This window comes from Quercus robur, chromosome 5, assembly GCF_932294415.1.
Source record: "Quercus robur chromosome 5, dhQueRobu3.1, whole genome shotgun sequence".
Classification (NCBI taxonomy): Eukaryota; Viridiplantae; Streptophyta; class Magnoliopsida; order Fagales; family Fagaceae; genus Quercus; species Quercus robur.
Window position 1 is genome coordinate 75,215,553 of NC_065538.1, and position 27,895 is coordinate 75,243,447.

Here is a 27,895-nt window from a genome sequence, read left to right on the forward strand (position 1 = left end):
TTTGGATCTACATAGTTTGATAGATCGAGAAGTATCGAGACTAGTATCAAGGCCCTTCATTTATTCTCGATAGATGTTAGCGTCGACCTAGTATCGAAACTAGTGTTGAGGTTCACTTTTTCAGCTTTTTCGTCACTTGTTTTTTGGTGCAGTCTTTTTGTCTTCAATAATACCACTTGATTAAGTTCTAAGACATACTTCATGATATTCTAGAAACCACTTAGAACTACCCAATTACAAGTAAAGGTTTTTGTCAGAGGATATACCAACACATGAAAAATATGACCCTAACACCTTGTATGATGCACACTAGTGTGAACTTTAAGTACATCCACCTTGTCCCAGTTGCAATTGTGAAAGAGACTTTTGATAATCTTGTTGCACCCCACCCAAAGCTCTTAAACCACTTGTAGGGAGATAACATTTTGAGGAAACTCCAATTCAAGCCTTAATAACAAATATGAACATAAGTTAGTACAAAATTTTAAATCTATGGATCTGGTCCAATTATTATTATTATTATTATTCTCAAATTCTTTATTTTTTTCTACTTGTAAGATCTCCGCTTACATGTATACCCAACATCCTATTGCTCAAGCTAAACTGCTGCTCTTCCCACCGTTGCAGCCTTGCAGACAATCAACAAGAAAGCTATGGAATTTAATATATATATATATATACACACACATTGAAGCAAGGAATTGGATAAGTAGCTGTGAATCGAATTTAATGTTACTAAAAATGTGAGTTTACAGGGAGTATGGTAAGGTGGGCCATGCAACAAAGTGACCAACAATCCCAGTGGGCCCGGGTACAGGCTTCCTTAGAAATTTTGGCAAAGGTTTTTGGACTACCTAGTAATAGTATTAAATATGGGTTGAATAATCCTTTTCCAGAAGAGAAGAAGAGCTACCACACCACACCACACCACTACAAATAGCTAAAGAATCTAGACACCAAAATGCACAAATTGATGTTGCAACCATATATAGTTTGCACATTCTGGATATGCACATATACACTGCTATTGCTATTATCAATTACATGCCAAAAGAAAAAGAAAAAGGAACTGGGACCTATACACTATGTCTCCATTTCAAAACTTTCATTTTACAGTTAAAAAAAAAAAAAAAAAAACAATAATTATAAACATCGGATCAGTCGCTAGTGAAGCATAGGATATAGGCAAAGTTTAATACCTCTAAAACTTAATCTCAAATTCTCCATATACAATCAAAAAAGGCAGTCGAGCCATAGATAATGGGCAAAAGCATTAATTAGGATACAAAATTGCAACGATAGGTTGGCTATGTTCCATATAGTTAAAGAGTAAATGAGTGAGTAATAATGAAGTAAACCCTTTTTTTTTAAAATTATTTTAATGAAGTAGACTTTGAAACTAACATGTCAGTGCAACAATAGAATAAACCCAATTGGACCAAGACAAGCTAGACCCACATTTGATAAACATTTTTTATTAGCGGGTTAAAAGTCAAGTCCGGTTGTTGGGGCCTGGCCGGCTCCAGGTACAGTCCACGGGTTCAAATGAACCCGTGAGCTGGGCCCAAAACATAAATTATATATAGTTTTTTTTATTTGACCGTACTAAAATAAACTTTGAACCCCCTAGACCCTCTTCTATTTTTTATTTATTTATTAAGCCTAATATGATCATCTTGGCAATATCTTGGTCTGTTTAAACAAAACAAACAAAAAAAAAAAAAAAAAAAAACCCCAATAACAACAATATGCTGAAAAAAATAGTAAGCCTAACAACAATAGTATAAATTTATTTATCTTAAATCTAAAAAAAATCATTTAGATCTTAACAAATTTGAAATAAACTAATACATAAAAGTTTATTTTATATAGATCTTGCTTGGAGTTCACTTAACAACAATAATTCATACGTTTAATAGTTTATATGAGAAACGCTATGGTTATAATACACTCACAACAACGCTAAAGTGGCAGATTGTTACTAACTGTTATTAATGGGAAAAAAAAAATTTCAATAATGAATTTAAATTAAAACTAATAACAACTTATAACCTAAAATTTGTTAGAAAAGTATTGTGAAAATGTTGTAAATGTAACACTTCTCTTCTTTTATTCTCTTACTAGTACATATTATGAAAAATTTTGTAATAAAGAAATCATGTAGACTACAAGATTCACATTTTTATCCAAAATGCATCTTCTTACTGACCTCCTAAAATATTTACCCAAGCCGCTACTATGTTGGGGTCATGGTAACTTTGGATCACCCCCTCTGGTACTCCACTAAATAAGCCCGATACAAAGTCTCCTTTCTCATTGGGCTCATTTAGTTTGAAGCATTAAGTAGATTTGAGGTCCCGATTGTGTCATAGACAGGACAGGACATAACATACCAATCTTACAACTGAGTTACATACCTTATACTATGCTGTCTCCTACAATGGCCAATGTGGATGAAAAACCTGTGTTTTAACGTTTAAGGGCCCGGTACATGTTTTTAAATACTTGTTTTCAATTTTTAAATAATATTATATACATTTTCACATATTTTTTCACTTATACGTATTTCTAAAAAAAATGAAAACTATTGTTTAAACACATATACCAAATGAGACTAAGTGTGTATATACTTCTTTGTTCTATGGCTCAAGGACAAAGGAATTTGATTATTTGCCTGACTAGTGACATGATGTTGGTGGTAAATGTTGGTCGCAGAATTTTTGGAAAATAGTATATCTATATTGGATTCTAGATTTTTTTTCTTTAAAAAATTATTCATGAATTCTAATTAGCTAATTTGGTTGTTGATAATCTCTTGTTATCGAATAATGAACACGAGATTGAATTCCGGATACACCAAGTAGAAATTTATTGGTGTTTTTTCATAAATAGTATGGGTAATTAATTTCCAAACATATACAAACCTACATATGTTTCTTGAGGTGTGAATGTGTGATTAATTCCTCATCTATTTGTATCTTATCTTCAAGACTGTTTCCGTCTCCGATGTTAACCAAGTATTCTTGGTGTATAAGTCCGAGCCACATCACCCAAAAAAAAAAAAGACAAAAACAAAAACAAAAACTATTTCCTATCTTTCCAGTCGGGTCAAGCAATTTTTTTTTTTTTTTTTCCTTGTGATAAATGGGATTTTCATTTTAAGAGAAAAAAAAATACAAGCAAAGGTATTTGCAAAATGCATTACAGTAAGATCTTAGCGTTACCATCAATAATAGAGAATAGGTGTAACAATTAACAAATAACAAATGAAATAATCCCAGCTTTCATCTTTTCTCAAAAGAATTCAAAAACCATAGCAATAACAATTACATCTCTCTACCAAATATATAAGATAAGGAATTTGATTAAAAAACTAAAAGACACGATCAAAGATTCAAAAGTAATTGAGCTGTGTACACCGGTGCATGGGGTTCCTGATGAATGTTCTGTGACTCTGACTCATAAGCGAGAAAATTGTGTCCCAACAGGGAAGTAAGATACAGGAATTGGAGGGGAGCTTCTCTTAGACTTGTTCTTCGATTTGGCTTCATTGACAGCTTCAGCTTTGCTACTACTACGTTTGCTATGTGCCCAATCCTCTCCTTCACATCCAATTCTGCTGCCAGAATCAGAGAAGCAAGTAAATAAGCTTGAGAAGAAAGCCATGGAAATAAAGCAGGCTAGCTCTTGAAGTTGTCAAAAATGAGTTCTTAGGTGAGAACTGGTTATTTTTTTTACTTGGGTTCTTAAACATAATTGCTTGCTCTTCCTCTATTTATAGACTGCCAAGTCTCAAGGAAATTGAAGCTGATTATAATATTCAAGAAGTTCCAAGAAGCATCTTGGAGAGCTAGCTCTAGACCAAATGAGTCACTTCCATGGAACCGTGCGAGAATGACAACGCATGAATTGAGATTGGAATTGCCTTCAGGGAACTGGTAAGTATAGTGCTGGACAGTATATCTGGGCCATGCATGATTGGCAGTTAGCGCGGTTGAAAATTCAAAAGAGACAAGAACAGCAGAATTGGTCATTTATGATGCACACTGAAACATCAAGGGAAGGACCGACGTTGAGCATAGTTGCACTAATATCAGGTCATTGCAAATATATTTTGTCATTGTCCATGGATAAAATGGAATACAAATTAAAATTTTGCAATGTAAATCATGTATACCAAATAATTGGGGGAAAAAAGGGAGAGGAGGGAGATTGTAAAGAGAATCAAAATAGAAGAGAGAAAAAAGAGTGAAAGAAGAAATAATGAAAGAGAAAAGACTTTTTTTTTTTAATAGAGAATGAGAATTAAAATGAAAATCCTTAGATTTTGGAATTCTCATTTTGGCTCTAGAAAATAAAATTTTAAAAAAAATTGTAAAATTCATTATATGAAAAGGTTAATGTTTCACACAATATTTACATTTTTACATAAGATGTTCACATATTATACGTGATATGAAAGAGTATGAATACTATTAAATGTAAATTAATCAAAATCCATATGAAAAATACACAAAACCAAAACTTATATAGCACTATCAAATATTATAAATGCAGTTTATTTCATAAAAAATTTGGGAAATGTATTCATTATGCGAAACATCATCAACTTTTTGTGTTCAATACCATAGCAAGTGAACTACACGTACTATACCATATATTATACATCAACTCTTATTTATTGTACACAAAAATATTTTGAAAAAATATTAATTTTTTATAGTTAAATGCCTTCAATATTATTTAAAATGAAAATTAAATATTACTTATCAAAAGCTTTGTAATCCTTATTCCTTTTCCAACGTAAATGGCTAAATTTTAGGATTAAAAAAAACTACAAGTATTATCAAAGCTCTGTAATTTCCCCAAGAACTACCCCATTCCCTATTATTTTCTGCAATTTCTAAAGCTTGTTAATTGGTGTATAGTGTACTTATTGTTTCTACTACCCACAAAAGTTTCAAATTTGCCATTTTGCGATTTATACATCTCTTTGCTTTATGCCCTGCTTTTTTCGATGTGGACAAAATGCTTGTTTACACGTTAGGGAGTGTTTTACCATCATTCAAGATTGCGTTTGTCGGCAAAATTTTACAAGTATGGGACACTTGATAGAAGAATTGAGCATGACCATGAAGGTTTTGTCAATTTGCTTGCAGCTGGACAAGCAGAGAAGCAAAACCGTTTGAGGGAGAGAGATTGGATATTGTACGGCACTGAGCTTCCAAAGCCCATACTGGCCTTGGGCCCAGACCCATCTAGGCCCCGGGCCTAAGCCCATACCGGCCTTGGGCGCAGGCCCAGCAGAAAGTTCCAGTTACCTTATGCCCTTCTTGAAACTGCCTCAGAGTAAAAACAAGTTTTGGGTATTAAGTTCCCAGAGTTGACCGGTTAATCTTTCCCGGTAGAGCGCATGAGTCATATCCGGGAAGGTCATGATATGCACGGGAACATGAGTTGCCGAACATAATCGGTGAAAATGGAACCAAGTTCCAAGATCATAAATGCTGCACCGCCCTTTCACCTGAACAACCACTTTAACCAGATAATACTGGACCTTCAATAGCACTAACGGTGACTGTAATCATGATCTTCCCACTAACCTTGGCTATAAATAGAAGAAAGTTGGGAGAAGAAGGGGTTCAGAAAAATTGAGAGAAAACAGTCAAGGAGAGGGTGCTAACTGGGTGTCACTTTGAGTCTCTCTGCCGAGAACGACCCATTGTAGGAAATACTTAAGCCCACTACAAATAAATTGTGAGTCCAAGTGACCTAAGGTCCAGAAGTCTTGCACTTGGTTCTTACAATTGGCGCCCACCGTGGGGCTCTCCTACGAAGCTGTGGTTTGAGTGAGACTCAAGTAAGGGAGATGTCTGAGGAGCGTTCAGGAGGGCACGTTCCGAGCAATTCCGCAGGATCTTCTCGGGGATCGACGTGGAGGGAGAGAAGGCAGAAAGGGCTCGAGGATAGGGAGCATCCAAGAGGAGAGGAAAGGTCCGGATTGGGAGAAGGATCGGCCCAGACACACCGGACGATTTCAAGCGTCTCAGCACATCGGCAACATGATGATAGAGACCGGGAGCTGGAGCGGTTACGCAGATTGGTAATGGACTTGGAGTTGGAAGCAAGGGGTCGGCGCCACGAAAGGAACCATAACCCCCAGCCCAGGAGAAACCGTGGCGAGGAAGGTTCCAGCCGATCTGTTACACAACAACACCGAGACCGATCACGTTCTTAAGAGTCACATCGACACTCCCGGGAGACGCGTCGTAGACGGGACCGTTCCCGGTCGCATGGATATGATAACCAAGGGTCAGAGTCGCCAGAGGAGCGGCGGCACCACAACGCCGCGATGGACGCCATGAGCAGGGCCTTGCGGATGGCAGCCCGGTCTCCATTCTCTGATGAGATTGAACGGGCGCCCATGCCGAGCAGATTCACGCGTCCACCATTCAATTCCTACGAGGGGAGGACAGACCCCGTGGAGCATGTCAGTCATTACATCCACATGATGTCTTTGCATGCGCACAACGATGCATTGATGTGTAAAGTATTCCCCTCTAGTCTCGGCTCTACCGCACTGAGATGGTTCAATGGGTTGCGGAAAGGTTCTATACACAGCTTCGCCGAGCTGATTCAGGAGTTCGGCAGCAGGTTCGTAACATGCAGTCGAGTGCAACAACCGGTCGACGCGTTGCTTTCCATGAAAATGAGGGTCGGGGAAACCCTTCGGAGTTATGCCAGCCGATACTGGGAACTCTACAATGAGATTGGTGGGGGAAACGAGAAAATTGCGGCTAGCACCTTCAGGATGGGGCTCCCCGAGGATTCTGAACTGCGGGAGTCACTGACAAGAAGACCACCGGAGGATATGAGGCAACTGATGAGACGCATAGAGGAGTACAAACGCCTGGAGGATGACCGGCTGCAAAGCAGGGGGAAAGCTCCTTTTACGGGGAGATCTCGGCAAAGCATCTTGCCGCCAAAGCCGAAAAGGGACTTCAGAATGCAGGAACTAGAGGTGCAGATCGAAGGGGTTAATGTGTTGTTTAAAGAGCCCGTGCACAAGATACTGGAACAGATAAGGAACGAGCCATTCTTCAGATGGCCGAACAAAATGGGGGGGGACCCATCTCGGAGGAACCAAAGCCTATACTGCACCTATCACAGAGACAAGGGGCACACCACCGAGCAGTGTAGGGTATTGAAAGACCATCTCGGGCAGTTGGTGAAGGCAGGGCACCTGAAAGAGTTTGTAGCAGATTCCACTGACCGGGAGACCGGGCAGGGCGCCCAACAGAAAAGGAATCCCCTTCCACCACCCCTGGGGGTAATCAACGTCATTCATGCCGCACCGAGAAGAGGAGCAGCAGCAAGAAGGGTAATGACAGTGGCTTGCACGGAGGGAGAATCATCCAAGAAGCAAAAGAAAGTTGGACGGCTGGACATCTCGTTCGGAGAAGATGATTTTGAAGGAACCATCCAACCTCACGACGACGCTTTGGTGGTGACAGCCCGGATAGGCGGATTCTTGGTGAAAAGGGTGATGATTGATCAGGGTAGCGGGGCTGACGTTATGTACCCGGACCTCTTCGAAGGGCTCGGGTTAAAAACCCAGGATTTGGCGAAGTATGACACGCCATTGGTCTCGTTTGACGGGAGAATTGTGATTCCCGAGGGGCAAATCTCTCTCCCAGTGGACATGGAGGGCAAGGAAGTTATAGTTACGTTCATAGTAGTCCGATCATTCGCACCCTACACCGCAATCCTGGGGAGGCTGTGGATTCACGCCATGGGGGCTGTTCCGTCCACCCTTCACGTGAAAGTAAAATTCCCTACTGAGTACGGAGTTGTAGAGGTAAGGGGGAATCAACAGGTGGCGAAGCAATGCCTCGTAGCCGCGGTCCGGTGGGAAAAGGAACAGCTCGGCCAAGCTGAGCACGCCGAGAAAGAGACTGCATAGCAATTACAGATACCCCGAGAAACTGGGGCGGACGTTGCCGAGGAGGTGCTGAAGGTAAGAATTCTCCCAGATAGTGACAAATACTTTCAGATAGGTACAAGCATGAATGACCGGGAAAGGGTAGAGATGTTGTTGTTCCTGTTGCAGAACATAGATGTCTTCGCGTGAAACCCGTATGAAGTGCCCGGCGTAGACCCCGAGTTCATTGTTCACAAACTCAATGTGGACCCATCATTTCCCCCGAAAAAGCAGAAGCCGAGAAGAGCATCAAAGGAACACGTCGATGCAGTAAACTTGGAGGTCCAGCGACTGAAGGAAGCCGGGGTCATAAAAGAAATATTCTTCCCGAGATGGCTAGCAAACACTGTCGTAGTGAAGAAGAAGAGCGGTAAATGGAGAGTTTGTGTGAACTTCACCGATTTGAACAGAGCGTGTCCCAAGGATCCATTCCCGATGCCCAAGATTGATCAGCTAGTGGATGCCACGTACGGGCACCCGAGAATGAGTTTCCTGGACGCCTTCCAAGACTACCACCAGATTGCCTTGGCGCTCGAGGACCGAGAGAAGACAGCATTTATATCCCCGAACGCAAACTATCACTACGAGGTCATGCCGTTTGGATTGAAGAATGCCGGGGCCACCTACCAGCGTATGATGACAAGGATGTTCCGAGAAAAAATTGGGTGCACGGTTGAAGTTTATATCGACGACATGGTGGTAAAAAGCAGAAAAGAGTCGCTGCATACTGAAGACCTTCAGGGAGTATTCGAGATACTACGACGACACAGGCTGCGCCTCAATGCCGAAAAGTGCACTTTCGGAGTGGGGGCTGGCAAGTTCCTGGGTTATCTGATCTCCACTCGGGGAATAGAGGCTAACCCCGACCAAATAGAGGCCGTCAATCGCCTCAAACCACCGAGCAATCCTAAGGAGGTGCAAGTGCTCACTGGGATGTTGGCCGCCCTGAACCGATTCATCTCCAAGTTTGCCGATCGCTGCCGGCCATTCTATCAACTTCTGAAGAAGTGGAAGGGGTTTCAGTGGGACGAGAGCTGCGATGAAGCTTTTCGAGAACTAAAGGAATATTTGGCAAAGGCGCCGAGGCTGATGGCCCCGGAGCCCGGGGAGGATCTGTTTATGTACCTTGCAGTCACCGATCATGCCGTAAGTGCTGTGTTACTAAGGGACCGGGGAGTGCAAATGCCGGTGTATTACGTGAGCAAGACCTTGGTCGATGCCGAGACAAGGTACCTGCCTTTTGAAAAGTTGGTTTTGGCCTTGGTGCACGCCACGAGGAAGTTACCACACTATTTCCAGGCACACACAGTGTTTGTCCTGACCGAATATCCATTGCAATCACTATTGAAGAGATCCGACTTCACAGGACGGATTGCTAAATGGGGGACTCGGTTGGGATCGTTTGACATTAGATACCGACCTAGAAGCTCGGTGAAGGGGCAGGTTCTCGCTGATTTCATCGCGGAATTTACACCTAAGAATGAAGGCAAGGTAATCTGTAGTGCGGAGATTCGCCCGTGGAGGTTATTTGTGGACGGCGCATCAAATGCTATGGGGGCCGGGGCTGGTATTGTCATCCTCACCCCTGAAGGTATGCGACTGGAACACTCCTTCAGATTGGGGTTCAAAGCCTCGAACAACGAAGCCGAATATGAAGCCCTGTTGGCCAGATTGAGGGCAGTATTGCATCTGGGCGCAAAGGACGTGGAAATCTACTCGGACTCTCGGCTGGTTGTTTATCAGATCACTGGGGACTTCAAGGCTCGGGATCCCCGAATGAAAGCTTATCTAAGTACGGCAAAGCAAATTATCGGTCAGTTTGGAACGGTAAAGATATCCCAGATAGCCCGGTCACAAAACAAGCATGCTGACTCTCTTGCCACGTTAGCCTCATCGGCTACCGAGGACACGCCGAGGCTTATCACGATAGAACTTATAAGGGAGCCAAGCATCTGTGTGAAGACTGCTCTCGACCAGGCCGGAGTAGAGGTTGCGCAGGTGGCGGTGGCCGGACCATGCTGGATAAGCCCGATCATAGACTTTCTTGCCGAAGATAAAGTTCCAGAGGATGAGGCCGAGGCCAACAAGATTCGACGAATGGCTCCCAGGTACTGGTTGTCTTCGGACCGAAAGTTGTACAGAAGGTCCTTCGCGGGCCCCTACCTCTTGTGCCTGCATCCTGAAAGAGTCAAGGAGCTTCTAACCGAGCTGCATGAAGGAGTGTGTGGCGGGCATGCTGGGGGACGATCTTTAGCACACAGAGCAATGACGCAGGGGTTTTGGTGGCCACAGATGCAGAAGGACGCCGCTGAATACGTTCGGAGTTGCGAACAATGTCAAAAGCACGCCCCAATGATCCATCAGCCGGCAGGACATCTAAATCCTGTCAGCAGCCCGTGGCCATTTGCACAATGGGGGCTTGACATCCTCGGGCCATTCCCCCGAGCAACGGGGAACCGCCGTTTTGTACTGGTGGCTGTGGATTACTTCACAAAGTGGGCTGAAGCTGAAGCCTTGGCCAATATCCGGGATACTGACGTGAAAAAATTTGTGTGGAAAAACATAGTTACAAGGTTTGGGGTGCCGAATTCACTAGTAACAGACAACGGGTTACAGTTCGATAGCAACGCTTTTCAGACCTTTTGCAGCGAGCTCGGCATCAAGAACAAGTATTCAACCCCGGCATACCCCCAGAGCAACGGCCAAGCTGAAGCAGTAAACAAGACTATTTTGAACGGGCTCAAGAGAAGGTTGGATGAAGCGAAAGGAAGATGGGCAGAAGAACTACCCAGTGTTTTATGGGCCTACCGCACGACCCCCAGGAGATCCACGGGGGAAACCCCATTTTCTCTGGCATACGGAGCAGAAGTAGTGATACCAACCGAGGTAAGCTTATGCAGTGCACGGGTCGCCGGGTTTGACCCTGTACAGAACGCCGACCTTATGATGGAGCATTTGGATTGGCTAGAAGAATGCAGGGAAGCCGCGACCGTACGTCTTGCCGAGTATCAGCAGAAGCTGGCGCAAAGGTACAACCGAAATGTAAAGACCAGGGAATTCAGTGCCGGGGAATTAGTGTTAAGAAGGGTAGTGGGGAACATGCGGGACATGGCTGCAGGGAAGCTTGCTCAGAGTTGGGAGGGACCATACAGAGTCACAGCCGTCGCAGGTGCAGGGGCCTACTACTTGGAGGACTTGGACGAGAGGCCGCTCCCCCGACCATGGAACGCCAACAACCTGAAGAAATTCTACGCGTAACCATCGATGTAAGCCAAAACTTGTATTCTATTAAGATTAAGAGCATGATGAACTTTTTTTTCTGTGCTGTTTTTGACCCTGTAACCACACACCAAGAGAATCGCCAATAAATCTTAAGGACAGAAACCTGACCCTCGGCTCGATCAATATCGCCGAGCAGGTGAAAACCTTACGAATAAATCTTAAGGACAGAAACCTGACCCTCGGCTCGATCAATATCGCCGAGCAGGTGAAAACCTTACGAATAAATCCTAAGGACAGAAACCTGACCCTCGGCTCGATCAATATCGCCGAGCAGGTGAAAACCTTACAAATAAATCTTAAGGACAGAAACCTGACCCTCGGCTCGATCAATATCGTCGAGCAGGTGAAAACCTTACGAATAAATCCTAAGGACAGAAACCTGACCCTCGGCTCGATCAATATCGCCGAGCAGGTGAAAACCTTACGAGTAAATCTTAAGGACAGAAACCTGACCCTCGGCTCGATCAATATCGCCGAGCAGGTGAAAACCTTACGAATAAATCCTAAGGACAGAAACCTGACCCTCGGCTCTATCAATATCGCCGAACAGGTGAAAACCTTACGAGTAAATCTTAAGGACAGAGACCTGACCCTCGGCTCGATCAATATCGCCGAGCAGGTTAAAACCTTACAAATAAATCTTAAGGACGGAAACCTGACCCTCGGCTCAATCAATATCGCCGAGCAGGTGAGAACCTTACAATCAAATCTATAAGAACGAAAACACAATTCTCGGTTAAACCAAAACCTGATAAAAACCTAACCCTTTTGCAAAAACTAAGTCCAATAGCGCTCTCAAATTACCCACAGCGCCGCACAACAGGTTTTCGGGGGTACCATTCTATTAAGCGGCCATAGCACTGGTATAATTCAAGCAAAACACAAATAGAGATAATTTTATTCAACAAATTGAAACGGAAAAAGAAAACGGACTACTAATTAAACAGATAAAAGCAATTGTTCAATCACCACATCCCGGTGACATGGGCTAATAAAACCGACAAGTTAAAGCAATTGTTCAATCACCATATCCCGGTGACATGGGCAAATAAAAGTAAAATAAAAATAAGCTAACAGGTAAAAATAAAATCAGCTGGGAGGTTGAGTCGGTGGTGGCACTTCCTGCTGGACGGTCAGGGGAAAAGGCTGGCCCTCATCAAGAAGCTCCTGCACGGTAGGTATGCTCGTGGCCTCCATGTCCTCGGGCTCAGCATGAGAATCGATTTGCTCAACCAACTCCCTCATACTGGCCGTCTCCTCCTCGTCAAAAGCAGCCGGGGCGTTCTGGACGGCAGGTACAGGGTTCGGAAATGGAATCTGGTTGGGGTCTCTTAGCGGCGAATCTTCAGGAACTCCCATTGCCTGAAGAGCGGCAAACCACCCAGCCTCGAAACCCATATGCCGAGCCCGAGCCACCACCGGCTCTGCGGAGTTCTCGGCGTCGACAAAGCCTACGTCATACCACTTTTGCTCCGCGGCCGCCAAGCCTGCCCTGAGATCGGCTATCTCGTCGGCATGGGAAGTGTTGAGGCTGAGGGCTTCGGCTAGTTTGAGTTCCGTCTCATTTTGCTTGGCCAGGAGCTCTGCATTCCTTTTTTCGGCCAATGCCCGGAACTTCTCCGCGGCAGCAGCCTTCTTCTCAGCAGCCTCAGCAATCTTCACCTTTTCCTTAGCCCTTTTTACTGCTGACTCCCGCGCCCCCTTCTCGCGCTCATTTTCCTCATCAAGCTCCCGTGCCCGGGCAGCCACAATGTGAGCCAGTTGAGCGGCCTAGCAAGCACGAAGGTTAGCAAAGAGACAAAAGGAAATCTACATGGAGTAAATAGACAAAAGAATTACCGCAATGGCGTGCCACTCTAACCGGCGCCCCACGGACTCCTCGGACCCATCATCAAAGGCGTGCACGTCCTCGGGAAGTTGGAGAGCTCCGGCCAAGGTTTGGGCAATACGGCCGCCCTCGCCCTTATCCCACATCCGAACAGAGGCGGTTGAGGGCAATGGCTTGCCGTCCAGAAGGAACTTTGGCTCCCACGCTCGAGCCACTTGGGAGGAGGATGCGCCCCCCGTGCCAGCTTCGGTTGGCGGCTCGCGGATAATAATTCCCCCTGTTGGTCGGGGAGGAGTCTGGACAGCGGCATCCCCCGGGCCCGTTGAAGGTTGCTCGGTTACTTTCTGCTTCTTACGGGCCCGTCCGGACTGCGGAGGGGGAGGAGGCTGAGACACTGGACCCCGACCCTGAGTAGGCGGGGGCTGGTTGGTCGGCCGGGCACCAGGCATGAACCGATCAAGGGTCATGACTCTCCTTGCCACCATTCTTGCACCGGGCTGGATTGCTTCAGCTAGCAAGTTAGCCGCTTCTGTCACTTGCTGTTGAGGCTCGGGGGTGGATCCTCGGGATGGGGCTGCTCTTGGGCTTGGTCCCCTTGTTGTATGGCTTCGTGAGCTCTCTCTCTAAGGCGCTGAGATACCCGTTCCGCGGAATCGTCTCGCAGGGGAACTAGTTCGTCCGCGGCAGTGAACCGCCGACCAAATTCCCTCGCTTCCCCGGTTGTAAGCTTCGGCGGCAAGAAATTCACGTACCGGACGTCTATGTACGATAGCAGGGGGCTGTCAACTATCAGCGCCTGCTTGAAAGGCTGCCAAGTAGAGTAAACCGGTTCCACGCCGAGGATCAGGTGTGAGGCCCGGAGCTGCCCGTCCCAATGCACGTAGATCTCGGAACGAAGGACGAAGTTTAAGTCCCTGGTGTGGACGGCTCTGAGGTCCTGAACAAACACTTTGCCGTCTGCAAAAGAACAGGTGACGCATTAGTTTTTAACAATAAAAATTTTTTTTTACTCAAACAATTATAAGAGGGGGATGGTACGAACCCACTTCACGCCGTGTGAGGGGGCAAGGGATCTCCCCGGCAAACCAATTGCCGCGCACCCTGACGAACTCCCCGGCGGAGTTCCTGTTCGAATCGGGTAGGCACGATATCAACCGTACCCGAGCATCCCTCGTCTTATGGTAATAATTGGTGGATTTGCTCCCACAGAGGCTGTACATTTGGTTAATATCATGGTGGTCTAATTGTAAATTAAAGGTATGGTTCAACTGGCTGACACAACTAACTACCCGGAAAAATTGGGGGGAAGCTGGTCGGGGCACAGCCCATAGTAGGTGAGTGTGCTTATCAGGAGGGGATCTACCGGGAACCTAACCCCACCTTCTAAAATGGACATCAAAGGAAAGAAGGTTGTACCCTGCCCTCGGTGGAGTTCCATATCACTCTCATGGCAGTAAGCCACGTCCACGTCATTGGGAATAAAATTTACTCCTAAAGGTGGCCAAAGTAGCCGAGGTATCTAGAAGGTAGGAATAACCCATCTATAAAGCCTAAAACTACAAGTATGAACTCAAAGAAACAAAGCTGAAGGAACAGGAAGGGGAAGAAAGACTTACTTTGGGTTCTAAGGAGGAAAAGAACGCTGAGCAAGCAAGCGCACAGAAATGTGGTCGGCAGAGAGTAGGCACTAAAGATCAGAGGCGAAGGAAAAATGGAATGGTGTTTGGAGAAGGACTATTTATAGAGCCAAAAGAAATGGGGGAAGAAGAAACGCTTAATCAAGCAATAAATGGGCACAGCCTACGAGCGACCCAACGAACGCCAGGCGTAACCGATTTGCGCGCCGCTTCGGTTCACGAACCGTCAGGCAATAATGACGACTGTGCCTGGCGCCGCGAAACGGCGCGTCTTTTAAGATGAATATTAATGAGAAGTGACAGCCAGAAGTCCCAGGCTAGAAGATTCCCGAGGTCAAAAGGCCCAGGCAGCTCCTTGATCCTCCTCGGCGACCGAGTATGAATCAAGGGGGGGCTATTGTACGGCACCGAGCTTCCAAAGCCCATACTGGCCTTGGGCCCAAACCCATCTAGGCCCCGGGCCCAAGCCCATACCGGCCTTGGGCGCAGGCCCAAGCCCATACCGGCCTTGGGCGCAGGCCCAGCAGAAAGTTCCAGTTACCTTATGCCCTTCTTGAAACTGCCTCAGAGTAAAAACAAGTTTTGGGTATTAAGTTCCCAGAGTTGACCGGTTAATCTTTCCCAGTAGAGTGCATGAGTCATATCCGGGAAGGTCATGATATGCACGGGAACATGAGTTGCCGAACATAATCGGTGAAAATGGAACCAAGTTCCAAGATCATAAATGCTGCACCGCCCTTTCACCTGAACAACCACTTTAACCAGATAATACTGGACCTTCAATAGCACTAACGGTGACTGTAATCATGATCTTCCCACTAACCTTGGCTATAAATAGAAGAAAGTTGGGAGAAGAAGGGGTTCAGAAAAATTGAGAGAAAACAGTCAAGGAGAGGGTGCTAACTGGGTGTCACTTTGAGTCTCTCTGCCGAGAACGACCCATTGTAGGAAATACTTAAGCCCACTACAAATAAATTGTGAGCCCAAGTGACCTAAGGTCCAGAAGTCTTGCACTTGGTTCTTACAGATATAAATAGAAGACTACTTAATTTTAATGCAATTAAATGAAAGCAATTTTCTTAAAAAATAAAAAAAGAAAAGAGATTGGGTTTGTTGGAGCTCCCCCATTCAAGATTGGGTTCATTAAGCTATTTCTTATCTCAAGTGTATTTGTAATTTTATAAGAGTACTTGTTGTTTTTATTTTATTTTTATTTTTGATGTGAGGAGTACTTGTTAATTGGTGTATTGTGTACTTACTGTTTCTACTACCCACAAAAGTTTCAATTTTGCCATTTTGCGATTTATGCATCTCTTTGCTTTATGCCCTGATTTTTTTCGATGTGGACAAAATGCTTGGTTACACGTTAGGGAGTGTTTTACCACCATTCAAGATTGCGTTTGTTGGCTAAATTTTACAAGTGTGGGACACTTGATAGAAGAATTGAGCATGACCATGAAGGTTTTGTCAATTTGCTTGCAGCTGGACAAGCAGAGAAGCAAAACCGTTTTGAGGGAGAGAGATTGGATATAAATAGAAGACTACTTAATTTTAACGCAATTAAGGCTGTGTTTGGCTCAATGTAAAATGATTTTAGAGTGTAAAATATTTTCAGGTATTTGGTCGCATCACAAAAAATACTTTAAAAATATTCTAAGGTGTTTGGCTGTGTTCCTGAAAATCCTCTAGAAAACACATTCTCTCACATTTTCTCAACTCCCAAACAAATATTATAATAGGAAATCCAAATATATAAACCAAATCAACAAAAAACATAACAAAAAAAATTCAATCTTTCTCAAAAATAAGCATTGAGAGAGAGAGAGAGAGAGAGAGAGAGAGAGAGAGAGAGAGAGAGAGAGAGAGAGAGAGGGGTAAAGGACCACAAATCAGTGGGTGGGTCTGATGGTGACAAGATCGGCGGGTGGGTCTGATGGCGATGAGATAGATAGGTGGGTCTAAAGGAGGCAACGAGGAGGAGATTGGTTCGTAGATTGAAGAGGAAGAGAGAAGAGAAAGATCTTCCTTGAGTTTGAAAAACGATGGCGATGGCGACGGCTTCGAGCTTGAGGCGGCAACGACGGCGAGGGTTGGGTCGGGAGTCATGCCGGAGTTCAAGTGAGTGGTCTCTCTCTCTCTGGTAGGATGAAAATGGGGGTGTAAGTGGTTTGAAAGTAAAATAGAAGTGTAAACTATTTTACACTTTAGGTGTTGATAATTTACAGTCAACGAAAATCATTTTCTGTTTGACTGAATTTTCCAACCAATCCAAATAATCCTCATGTTGTAAAATATTTTTCGTATTCCTTTTATAACTGAAACAAACACGGTCTAAATGAAAGCAATTTTCTTAAAAAATAAAAAGAAAAGAGATAGGGTTTGTTGGAGGTCCTCCATTCAAGATTGAGTTCATTAAGCTATTTCTTATCTAAAGTGTATTTGTAATTTTATAAGAGCATTCACATCAGTTTGTGCAAAAAAATTTATCTATTTTAGCATAAGAACCTATTTTTTCTATTTTACATTCTAACTTTTCAAAACACCCCATATCAGATTATCTTTTTTATACAACATTTCATTAAAATATAAATTTTTCTTGATTTTTAAAATTATTTCTCTTTCTTCGCATACATTCCATTAACTCTCTTTCTTCATCCTTGAAATACATAAAGAAAGAATAAACAACTAAATATAAAATGAATAGTATTAGTGTAAATTTACATGGTTACTGTAGCAAACTTGTAAATTTATACAATGATATACGAATTGATATAAATCATTTTTTTTTAAAATAAAGTTTTAACCTATGGGGTCCGCTTCTGGTGATTACCATTTTTATCATCAGACCAAAACACCAATCAATTTTTAGTGTAGGTGGGAATTGAACTTCAGATCTCTTATTCAATCACCAGAGACTTTACCAGTTGAGCAAACTGGAACCTACCACAGACTGATTGAATACTTTAATAAGGGCATTTTATTTCCACAGTCTTAAGATGTTGTACCAAACATGTGGATTACAAAGTCATGATTCTATTATTGTGTTATCACCAAACAAATAAATAGTAGTAATTATTCCATTATTACATGTTGTATTCTGTTTCTCAAAAAAAAAACATGTTGTATTCTCTATAATAGCTATTCATAAGCATATTCTTATGTAATCGCTAATTTTCTACTACCGTTTAACAAACGTGCACTAAAGTGTTGACATTGGCTTTTAAAAAAAAAAGCATCGTTTTTTCTTTTCCAATATGGGCTTTCTATTGTCTTTTGACACCGGTATTATCTCTAAAAATAGACATCGTTATATTTTTCTTCTGCCGAAAGCTCAAATTGCTAAAATGGAATACCCAAATTGTATGTGGCAAAGGCTGGATCATAATTCATATGCGGGCCAGCACCATCAGATAATCTGATCTAAAATTTCCTTAAAAAAACATTTGAACATACTTAATTTGGACCTTTGGGGTTTTGGTCCAATTACTCCTAAACCAACAACAAGCCCAACAAAACTCAGTAGACTTGAGCACTTCTAAGCACAATCCCTACTTCACAAAACACAAACTGAAGTGTGCTCAGCAGAAAATCCGAATGGATTTGGTAATTGGTTAACTTGAACACACAGACATGGACATTGTCCCCTTTTCTCAGTTGCATGTGGTTACTACACAAACAGATCCAGACTCTGACCACTCAGCTTCTCTCTATGATCCATCACAATCACCAATACCCCATGTTAATAAAAGACCCGATTCATTAGCTACAGAGCAACAAAAGATTCAGAACAAAGCGTGTTAGAGGACAACCTGAGTAAGCCTGAATTAAAAACATCTACCACTCCCTATAGGAGGGGCATCATATCATATTAATTGTTTCCACCTAACTCTCTCTCATTTTATGCATAGCTAAAATTATTTGCAAGGTTGGAGACATGGGACCATTATTGGTTTGAAGTTTGGACCATTTATTATCCTCCTATATTTGCAGCATGCATTCCGCTTGGCTATTTATCATGTCAGAGCCACATTATATGGTTTATTTATGAGAAATATCATGTCTATAATATTTTCACAATAAATGTAAAGTGACAGGTTATTATTATTGGAATAAAAAAGTAATTTCAGTAGTAGGTTTAAATTTGAACCAATAATAATTAACCACCTATAATTTGTTGTAAAAATGTTGTGAAGATAGTAGTTTTCTTTATTTATTGGTGCCCTGCAGTTTCCACTTAAAAATAGCATAAAAAATGAGTTCAGCTTTGGAGGGGGGACTTCGATTTGGCTTCATTAACAGCTTCAGCTTTGCTACTACTACGTTTGCTATGTACCCATTTGGCCATTTCATTCAATTATTTTGCCAGAATCAGTGAAACAACTAAAGAAGCTTGAGAAGAAAGCCATGGAAGAAAAGTTGGCTAGCTCTTGAAGTTGTCAAAAATAAGTTCTTAGGTGAGAACTAGTTATTGTTTTACTTGGGTTCATGAACATAATTGCTTGCTCTTCCTCTATTTATAGAATGCCAAGTCTCAAGAAAATGGAAGCTGATTATATTCATGAAGTTCCAAGAAGCATCTTGGAGAGCTGGTTCTAGTCAATATGAGTCAATTCCATAGACTTAGCGACACATGAATTGAGGTTGGAGGTGCTTTCAAAAAACTGATGAGGAATTGAGGATAGCGTTGGACAGCATCTCTGGCCATGCATGACTGGCTACATATTTATCGTGGTTGAAAATTCAAAAGATACCGGTAAAATTAAACCATTCACAATAGTCAATTATGATGTGCATTGAAATAACAAAGAAAAGATCTAAGTTGAACACGTTTAAAGTAATGTTAAAGCATTCGCATCAGCCTCGTCAAATTTTTAGCTAAATTAACCAAAAAAAAAAAAACTTCACTTTTTCTAGTTTAGCTATCTATGTTTTTTTTTTTTTTAGTCATATATTAGCCTTAATACTACGTCACTATTTTAATTAAATATTATTTCTTCATATTCACATTTTTAACCCCAAAATCCACCACCACCCACACAACTACACATGCTAGCTTGATTTTAATCCCAAAATTCACCACCACTCATCACAACTGCACACCTAGGTAGCACGACCCAACAAAAACCCAACACAACCCACAACAATCAAGCACAATCCACAAAAATCAACCACTACAACACTACCACCACCACCTCAACACACAAAACCCAACAACCACTCCACAAAAACACAAAACCTTATGCAACCGATGCATCAATGCCATTGAACCCAACCAAAACCCAGTCAAAACTCAAATCGAACCCAACCACCACATCTATTGTCGCCAACCACATATCGATTAATGATGTTGATCGATTCGTATGAGAGAGAGAGAGAGAGAGAGAGAGAGAGAGAGAGAGAGAGAGAAAATGAGTCACGTAGAGAGAAAAGAGATATAAAAAATAATTTTATTAGTAGTAGTGAGGAGTAGTGTCTTGCTGGTTGTAGCGAAGCAAATTAAATGCTAAATTTTTTTGATAGTTTGTTGAGATTGATGTGTGGCCTTTTTTGGTTTTTTAGCTACATTTTTTGGTGAGATTGATGCAAACACTCTTAGGTCATTGCAAATGGACTTGTCATTGTCTTTGGATAAAATGAAATTTAAATATGTATTTTGAAATATAAATCATGGTACACCAAATGATAGGGAAAAAAAAAAGGAACGGAGGGAGGTTATAAAGAGAATCAAAATAGATGAAAGAAAATGAAAAGGAAGAGAAAAAAGAGTGAAGTAAAAATAAAGAGGGAGATATATATATATCCTCCCTCTTTATTATGAAAATTTTAGATTTAGGGATTCTCATTTTGGCTATTAAAAAAAAAAATGCAAAATTCATCATATGAAAAGGTTATTGTTTCTCACATATCCACATTACATCAAATGTTCACATATTACACATGATCTAAAAGAGTGTAGATATGATATGAAAGAATGTAAAACACTATTGGATGGGAAACAATCAAAGCCATATGAAAAATACACAAAAACCAAAACTTATCGAATAATATTAAAAATTAGAAATGCAATTTACTCTATAAATTTTTATTTTGTCTAGGTTTGATTTGGGTGGGATTGTTGTGTTTAGATTTTTGGGTCTTTTTTTTTGGGGGGGGGGGGGGGGGGGGTTTGTAAGTGTAGTTTGGTTGTGGTGAGCGGTGGTGGGATTGGGTTGCCAATAATGGTTGGGGTTGCTGGTCGAGATTTGACTGTTGGGGTTGTGATTTTAGGTTTGGGTATTTTGATTAACCTATTTTTTTATTGGGTTGTGTCAATTGAGGGAGTGAGGAAATTTTCGTCATTTTAAAAATTGTTTTCACATGTGCGAATCATTATGAACCACATGTCTATATATTTTAAAGTACAATAGTTTCATTCAAGTCAAATTTCATGTCAATGCTCCGTTAGGCTATGTAACACATAAACTAACAAACATAGATAGAAAAACGAAAAATAAAACATTTTGCAAAGTATAGGAACGAGAAAAAAAACTTTTGTGAAAATTTAATGACAAAAACAATATTTTATCCTATACTACTATTCATAGATCCTACTGTATTATTTCAGCTAATTTTATATTTATTTATAATACTTTTAGTAAAAAAAATTTAATTTCAATAAAATAAACTTCCAATCTTTTGTTTCTTTTGAAGTCGGCTTCGTCTCTAAAAATAGACATCATTATATTTTTCTTCTGCCGACAGCCCAAATAGCTTAAAAAGGAATGCCCAAATTGTATGTAAAGGCTGCCCCCATCTGATAATCTGATCTAAATATTTCCTAAAAATTTTTTTATACATATTTTGGACTTTTGGGGTTTTGGTCCTAACTCATAAACCACCAAGAAGCCCAACAAAACTCAGTAGATTCGACTCTTGTGACTTCTTAACAAAACACAAACTGAAGTGTGCTGAGCAGAGAACCCAAATGGGATTTGTTCCTGGTTTAACTTAATTGAACACAGAGACATGGTCCCCTTTTTCTCAGTTTGCATATGGTCACTACAACACAAAGAGAACCAGAAGCTGACGACTCAGCTTCTCCCTATTATCCATCACAATCCCCAATACTACTGCCACTGGACCCTCAATCCCCGTGCCTAGCCCCTTCACAGTTCACACCAATCATTTCCTGTTGTTTCCACCCATTTTAAACCTTATTTTTTGCACGGTTGGAGACATATGGAGACTATTATTGGCTCACAGTTTGGACCATTCATCCTTACATTTGCAGCATGCATTCCACTTGGCTATTCACCATGTTACAACCACACGCTTTCTTTATTGGTGCCGTAACTGCCGTATCCATTTATAAATTGTATTAAAAAAAAATCATGTTAACAACGTGACAATTGTTAATAAATCATACAATAGGAAAGTTTTGACATTATTTTTATAAAAAATTATCAATAACATTTATTGTTTTATATTTCTTTTAATAAAATATTTCTCAAAATAACTCTGGTGGTTAACATATCCCTAAAAAAAAGCTAAGAAAATATAAATAGCTCTCTATGGATCAGTTATTGAATGATAAGTGGAATTCAAAAAGTTACCTCTACTTACTCTACACATTGTAAAGCTGGTAAAAAATTCTAACATATAAAGCATACGATAATCCCGAATTGGTCCCAACTTTCCACTTGGCCTAAACCCATATTGAAAACACACTAATTGTAGAGTGCTACAAGTAGGCTAAATAGTTTCATGATTCTCATTCCTCAAAATTATTGCCGTCTTGAGATATCAACAAATAGCATGTCATAAATGTTCATCAAAATTCAAACCAAACGGTGCAATAATTTTTGACGCTCGTAATTTAAGCACAGTATTAAAACGAGTTTGGCAAATAGTATCAAAATTTTTAAAATGTTTAAGAGACATGGAAAAGACAAAAGAAACCGAAGCTAAAGTACTCTGACTATACTGACATGAAAAGGAAGAAAATATGAAATATCTATGAACAGGGTTAAGAATTACCAAAAGTCGCGCCGATTGCGTGTATTCAGTCCTGCTCTTCTCAATAAAGACCCTCCCTCTCCCTAAATTTACTATTTTGCCCTTTCATCCTTCCATTTTAAAACAAACGTCAATTCCATACGCTGAAGATTTGATTACACACACTCTTTTTTATAATTTTTTTTACGTTTTGAGAGAAATATGGCAAAGTCTTCGACGCCCAACGCGACGTCGTTTCCGGCTATTAAACCTCAGGATTACACTCACAGTCCGGTACACTACGCTGTCGCTGTAGGCGATCACACCACTCTGTCCCGACTCGTCTCGACTCTGCCCAAACTCGCCGACCCGACTCAGATCCACACCGAGTCCGACTCGCTCTCTCAGGAGAAACTCGCCGATCAAATCTCCGCAGTCGTCGACCGCCGCGACGTGCCTTTTCGGGAGACTCCTCTCCACCTCTCCGTTCGCCTCAACGACGCCGTTTGCGCGCGGGCTTTAGCTCTCGCCGGAGCTGACGTGTCGCTGCAGAACTCCGCTGGATGGAACCCGCTCCAGGAGGCTCTGGTTCGGCGGTGCTCCGACATTGCTCTCATTCTCCTCCGCCAGCACCACCGCTCCGCCTGGTCCAAGTGGCGACGGAGGTTGCCACGTGTCATCGCCGTGCTACGCCGTATGCGCGATTTCTACATGGAGATCTCTTTCCACTTCGAGAGCTCCGTCATTCCCTTCGTCGGAAAAATCGCTCCCTCAGACACGTACAAGATCTGGAAACGCGACGGAAATCTCCGAGCCGATACTTCCTTGGCCGGCTTCGACGGCCTGAAAATCCAGCGCGCCGATCAGAGCTTCCTCTTTCTCGGCGACGGCGACCAGAGCCACGACATTCCCTCCGGGACTCTCTTGGTCCTCAATCGCGACGATCGCAAAATCTTCGACGCTTTCGAGAATGCCGGCTCTCCGATGAGCGAGGCCGATATCGCCGGATTCTGCGCTCAGACGAGCGTGTACAGGCCGGGAATGGACGTCACAAAAGCCGAACTCGTCGGAAGAACGAATTGGCGCCGGCAAGAGAAGACCGAAAGCGTCGGCGAGTGGAAAGCTAGGGTTTACGAAATCCACAACGTCGTTTTCAGCTTCCGGTCAAGAAAAGTCGCCGGTGGAGATTCTGACGTGGCAGGTAGCGAGCAAGTGCTTCCTCTAGAGCTAGACGAAGACGACGACGGTTTCTTAGTAGCCGAGAATCCGAGCTTCGGGTTTCCTTCTGCCGATCAGAGAAGACACAGTAGTTTCGTTAGAGAAGAGCGAGAGTGGGTAACGGTGCCAAGAAAAAGCGTCGACGTTGCGTCAGTAACGGCGCCGCCGCGAAGGTCGGTTTCGACGGTGGCTCCGCCGCCACAAACCAAAGAGAAAGAGTACATTCGGAGTTTACGCCCGTCAGTTTGGTTAACGGAGCAGTTTCCGTTAAAAACGGAGGAACTGTTACCGTTACTCGACATTTTGGCGAACAAGGTGAAAGCCGTTAGGAGGATGAGGGAGTTGCTGACCACAAAGTTTCCTTCGGGTACATTTCCGGTGAAGGTAAGGGGCATTTTGGGAAATTGAAATATATATATATATATATATAATGAGGGGTCCACTGAATTTGGTCTGTGGAGCCTTTGCTTTTGCTTTTGTTTTGGTTTCTTTTGATGGGCAAGGCAAGCAACGGTCTTGGTTCTTGTGGGGTTACAAAGATCTGACGTGGAACTTTTCAGATTTTGCCTTGATTTAGATCGGACGGTGATTGAGGCCTGTGGGCCACTGATCCACCGAGGTTTTTACTTTTTCCTTCAGACAGGGTTGGAGCTGTACATGGTACAAGGGACCCGAAATGTTTCAATGTCCCTACTTTGACAAAAAAGAAAAAACAAAAGTCTGACTTTGACCAATGACCATGATCTTCCCTTGCCATGTCATACGACTCATTGCACTGATGTCGTGGCAAGCGCATGCTGGGCCCATTAACGGTTAAAGCAATTTTTAATTTGTTGATTGTGATTAATCAGACGGTGACTGATGGTTTTTGTTTTTATGGGACAGGTGGCAATTCCGGTGGTCCCTACAGTAAGAGTGGTGATAACATTCACAAAGTTCGTTGAGCTCCAACCAATTGAACAGTTTTACACTCCATTTTCAAGTCCAAGACAGTTACACCATGGAGGACGAGGAGGGTTGTCGGAGGAGGAGCACAAATCAGACACACATTATTCATCGTTACCGTCGTCGTCATCGTCCTCCTCGTCGTCGATGCCGTCGTGGTTGAGGCGAAGCAGTAGCCAATCAGTATCGACGAGTAAGCAACAACAGCAACATCATCATAATCAGCAGCAGCAACAACAGCAACGTAGTTGTTTGGGGGCGCAAGAGTCAGACCCTTTTGCCATTCCTAGTGGATATTCGTGGTCTAGCGTGGATGATAAGTCACGCAAAATGAAGAAATCTAAGTCCACTAGGAAATCCAAGTGAGATTGATTTGATTATTTATGTCCCAAAAAAATGGCAAGAACAAATCTAGAGTGGGAAAGAAATTGTAACATCACGTGCGGGGTTGGGTGTTGGGTGAATTTGCGTGTGTTTAATGATTTGCTAGATAGAGAGAGCAGATATACCGTTTAATTTTTAACCAGTAGGCATTATGCTATGTTTATAGAAAAGATTTTAGGCAACATTTTGGGCCAAGAAATTGCAACCCGGTTGGTTCATTAAAAATGGTTGCCCCCAATTTTGTTATTTTTTTTTTTTTTTGTTTTCTAATTTTATATGCTACATCTTATTTGGGGTACTCTTTTTCTTATTGTGCTTGAAAACGATAGTAAAAGAATTTCTTTAGCCAAATGATGGGCCGTTTGTTATTTATGTTTAATAACAGTTTTAGAGTGTAAACAACATTACACGTATTTTTACATTTTTTTTATCTGTTATTAAAACAATATTACCAAACGGTCTTATGTTTACAACATTTTTACAACAAATTCTAAATGACAGATTATTATTATTGGGACAAAAAAGTAATCTTAGTATTAGGTTTAAATTTGAATCAATAACAACTAATTACTTATTATTTGTTGTAAAAATGTTGTGGATGTAGCACCTTTTATTTATTTACTAACAATGACCTCCACGGTCCAAGGAAGAGGGAAAGGGCCCAGCCCAGCCCACAAAAGAATTACCCACTTCCCCAACTCATGAGCCAGCCCTGTTATTATTTCTGCTAGCCCAACAAATTTACATACATTGAACTTATTAGATTCCATACAGAAAATGCCTTCCAAAAAATCAGTTTGCAAATTTTTGTTTTTGATTGAAATCCAGCTTGCAATTTGACCATTACTCAGAATAGCTTCATATATAACTTTTACAGTCCCTCAATGGTTACCAACTTACCATGCTAAGGTCAACAGGAACCTGAAGATTCCCTCGTCAAAGTCCTCATATGTTAATGTTAAGTCTAAAAGTATTGAGTCTTGCATATCGACTTTGGTAGATGTTTCTGTAATGCCTTACAAAAAGTACATTACAAAATGTAATTGCTAAGAGAATAAATAAAAATATAAGGTTGAAAGATTTCGACATAGAAGGACAAGATAGTTTTGAAAGTTAGAGCTTTCTTTAATCCTTGACTTTGTGTTGGCTTGTCTACAAGAAGTTTCCTTCTTTAATTCATATATATATATATATATATATATATATATATATTTTTTTTTTTTAAGATCTAGGCAATGTTAAAATATAGAATTCAAAAGAAGTAGTTGTCAAAAGTCTTGTAATTCAATTGGTACCTTCTAGTATTTCAATGGAGATATAAAACATTCAAATCCTCCTACCCTCAATTATCGATGTATCCAAAAAAAAAGGTCAAATCAGATATATTTTCTAAATCATTTACATCTACACCAAGCATGAAATTGTAGGATCCTCAAGGCTCATGTGACACCCCTGATGAAAATGAAATTCAACGTTAGGTAATATTAACTTTCAGATGAAGACAAAATATAGCAATCATGCAATTCAATCCAACCTGAAAACATATGTTCTTTCATTTTCCATTTGGTTTTCCATCTATTCATTTGGATAATGCTTACTAGACTGTCAAGCACTTGGCAGTTGGCACAATTTTTATTATTGGCTGATGAGTGATGAGACAATGGAGCTACTAGCATAGGCAAATCAATGTGCTTCTTCCACTATGCATGTGCTGCACCAATTTCATGTATAAATTCTTGCCTTCCTGTCATAACCTAAATTATTTGAATTTAGTTTAGTGATAGGATAAGACTTTCTAAATAGATTAGTTTTGCTATTTATTTGTGATAGAGAAGCGGAAAATAATCCATCTCCAGCTTGTCCAAAGGTTTCGTCCAGAGCCTGCAGCGCAGGTTGATCCAAGAGTCAACCCAGAAGAAGGAGAAACGTCCATTAAACAATAGCGCCACTCTATAAGTTAAGTCTCCCATGGATGATATGATCGTCCATGAAGGTCGTCCATGAGCAGCCATCAGATATCCTTGGACGACCAAACAGTCCTACACCGGATGGACGATAGCGCAACACTTAAATAAGTTAACTCCTACTGGCGGTTATAGTTTTTATATCCGTTGAGGCAGTTAACCCCGGATGTGTTGGCTTCCGCAAATCCTGGGGAGGTTATTGGACAAATAACCGCCCCAGGCTCCCTATATAAGGGACCGGTCTGAACCCGACAGAGGTAAGTTTTTTCTCTCAGACACATTTCCAAAACACTTGGAACTTATTCCTCTACGAGTCTAACTTCTCCATCGGAGGGGGTTTGACCGGTCTCCTCCGGTCTCCTCTTTGATCACATTTTCTTCCTTGCAGGCCATCAACCGTTTGAACAGCCCACCGAAGCCAGGCCATTCTACCTTACTGATTTGGAGCATTATCAGTTGGCGCCGTCTGTGGGGAGCGAAGGTTGTTTTGCGACTTTCTTTTCCGCGACAAAAGGGTTAGGATGGTCAGGACCAGGTCGAGGGCTACTAGCCCTGGCCGTCAGGGAAGCAGAGGCGCTTCAAGTGATCCTCAGCGTGATCGCCAATCTGCACCAGTCATGCAGACGTCCGTTCAGAATATGCAATCCATGGCGGCTGCAATGGCGGAATTGACTCGCCAAAA

The 27,895-nt window shown here is 42.1% G+C and overlaps 1 protein-coding gene across 1 annotated transcript; it reads left to right on the forward strand.

Annotated features, from left to right (window-relative positions):
* The first annotated feature begins 22,797 nt into the window (after nt 1-22,797).
* LOC126727090 (uncharacterized) lies at nt 22,798-25,547 on the forward strand. Its single transcript, XM_050432581.1, has 2 exons — nt 22,798-24,304; nt 24,806-25,547. The coding sequence occupies exons 1-2, from the start codon at nt 22,925-22,927 to the stop codon at nt 25,229-25,231; spliced, it is 1,806 nt and encodes a 601-aa protein (XP_050288538.1). The 5' UTR covers nt 22,798-22,924; the 3' UTR covers nt 25,232-25,547.
* The last annotated feature ends 2,348 nt before the right edge of the window (nt 25,548-27,895 follow it).

Coding starts and splice junctions, on each gene's coding strand:
- LOC126727090 (XM_050432581.1), top strand. CDS start 22,925: ATGGCAAAGTCTTCGACGCCCAACGCGACGTCGTTTCCGGCTATTAAA. Junction 24,305..24,805: donor CGGGTACATTTCCGGTGAAG/GTAAGGGGCATT, acceptor TTTATGGGACAG/GTGGCAATTCCGGTGGTCCC.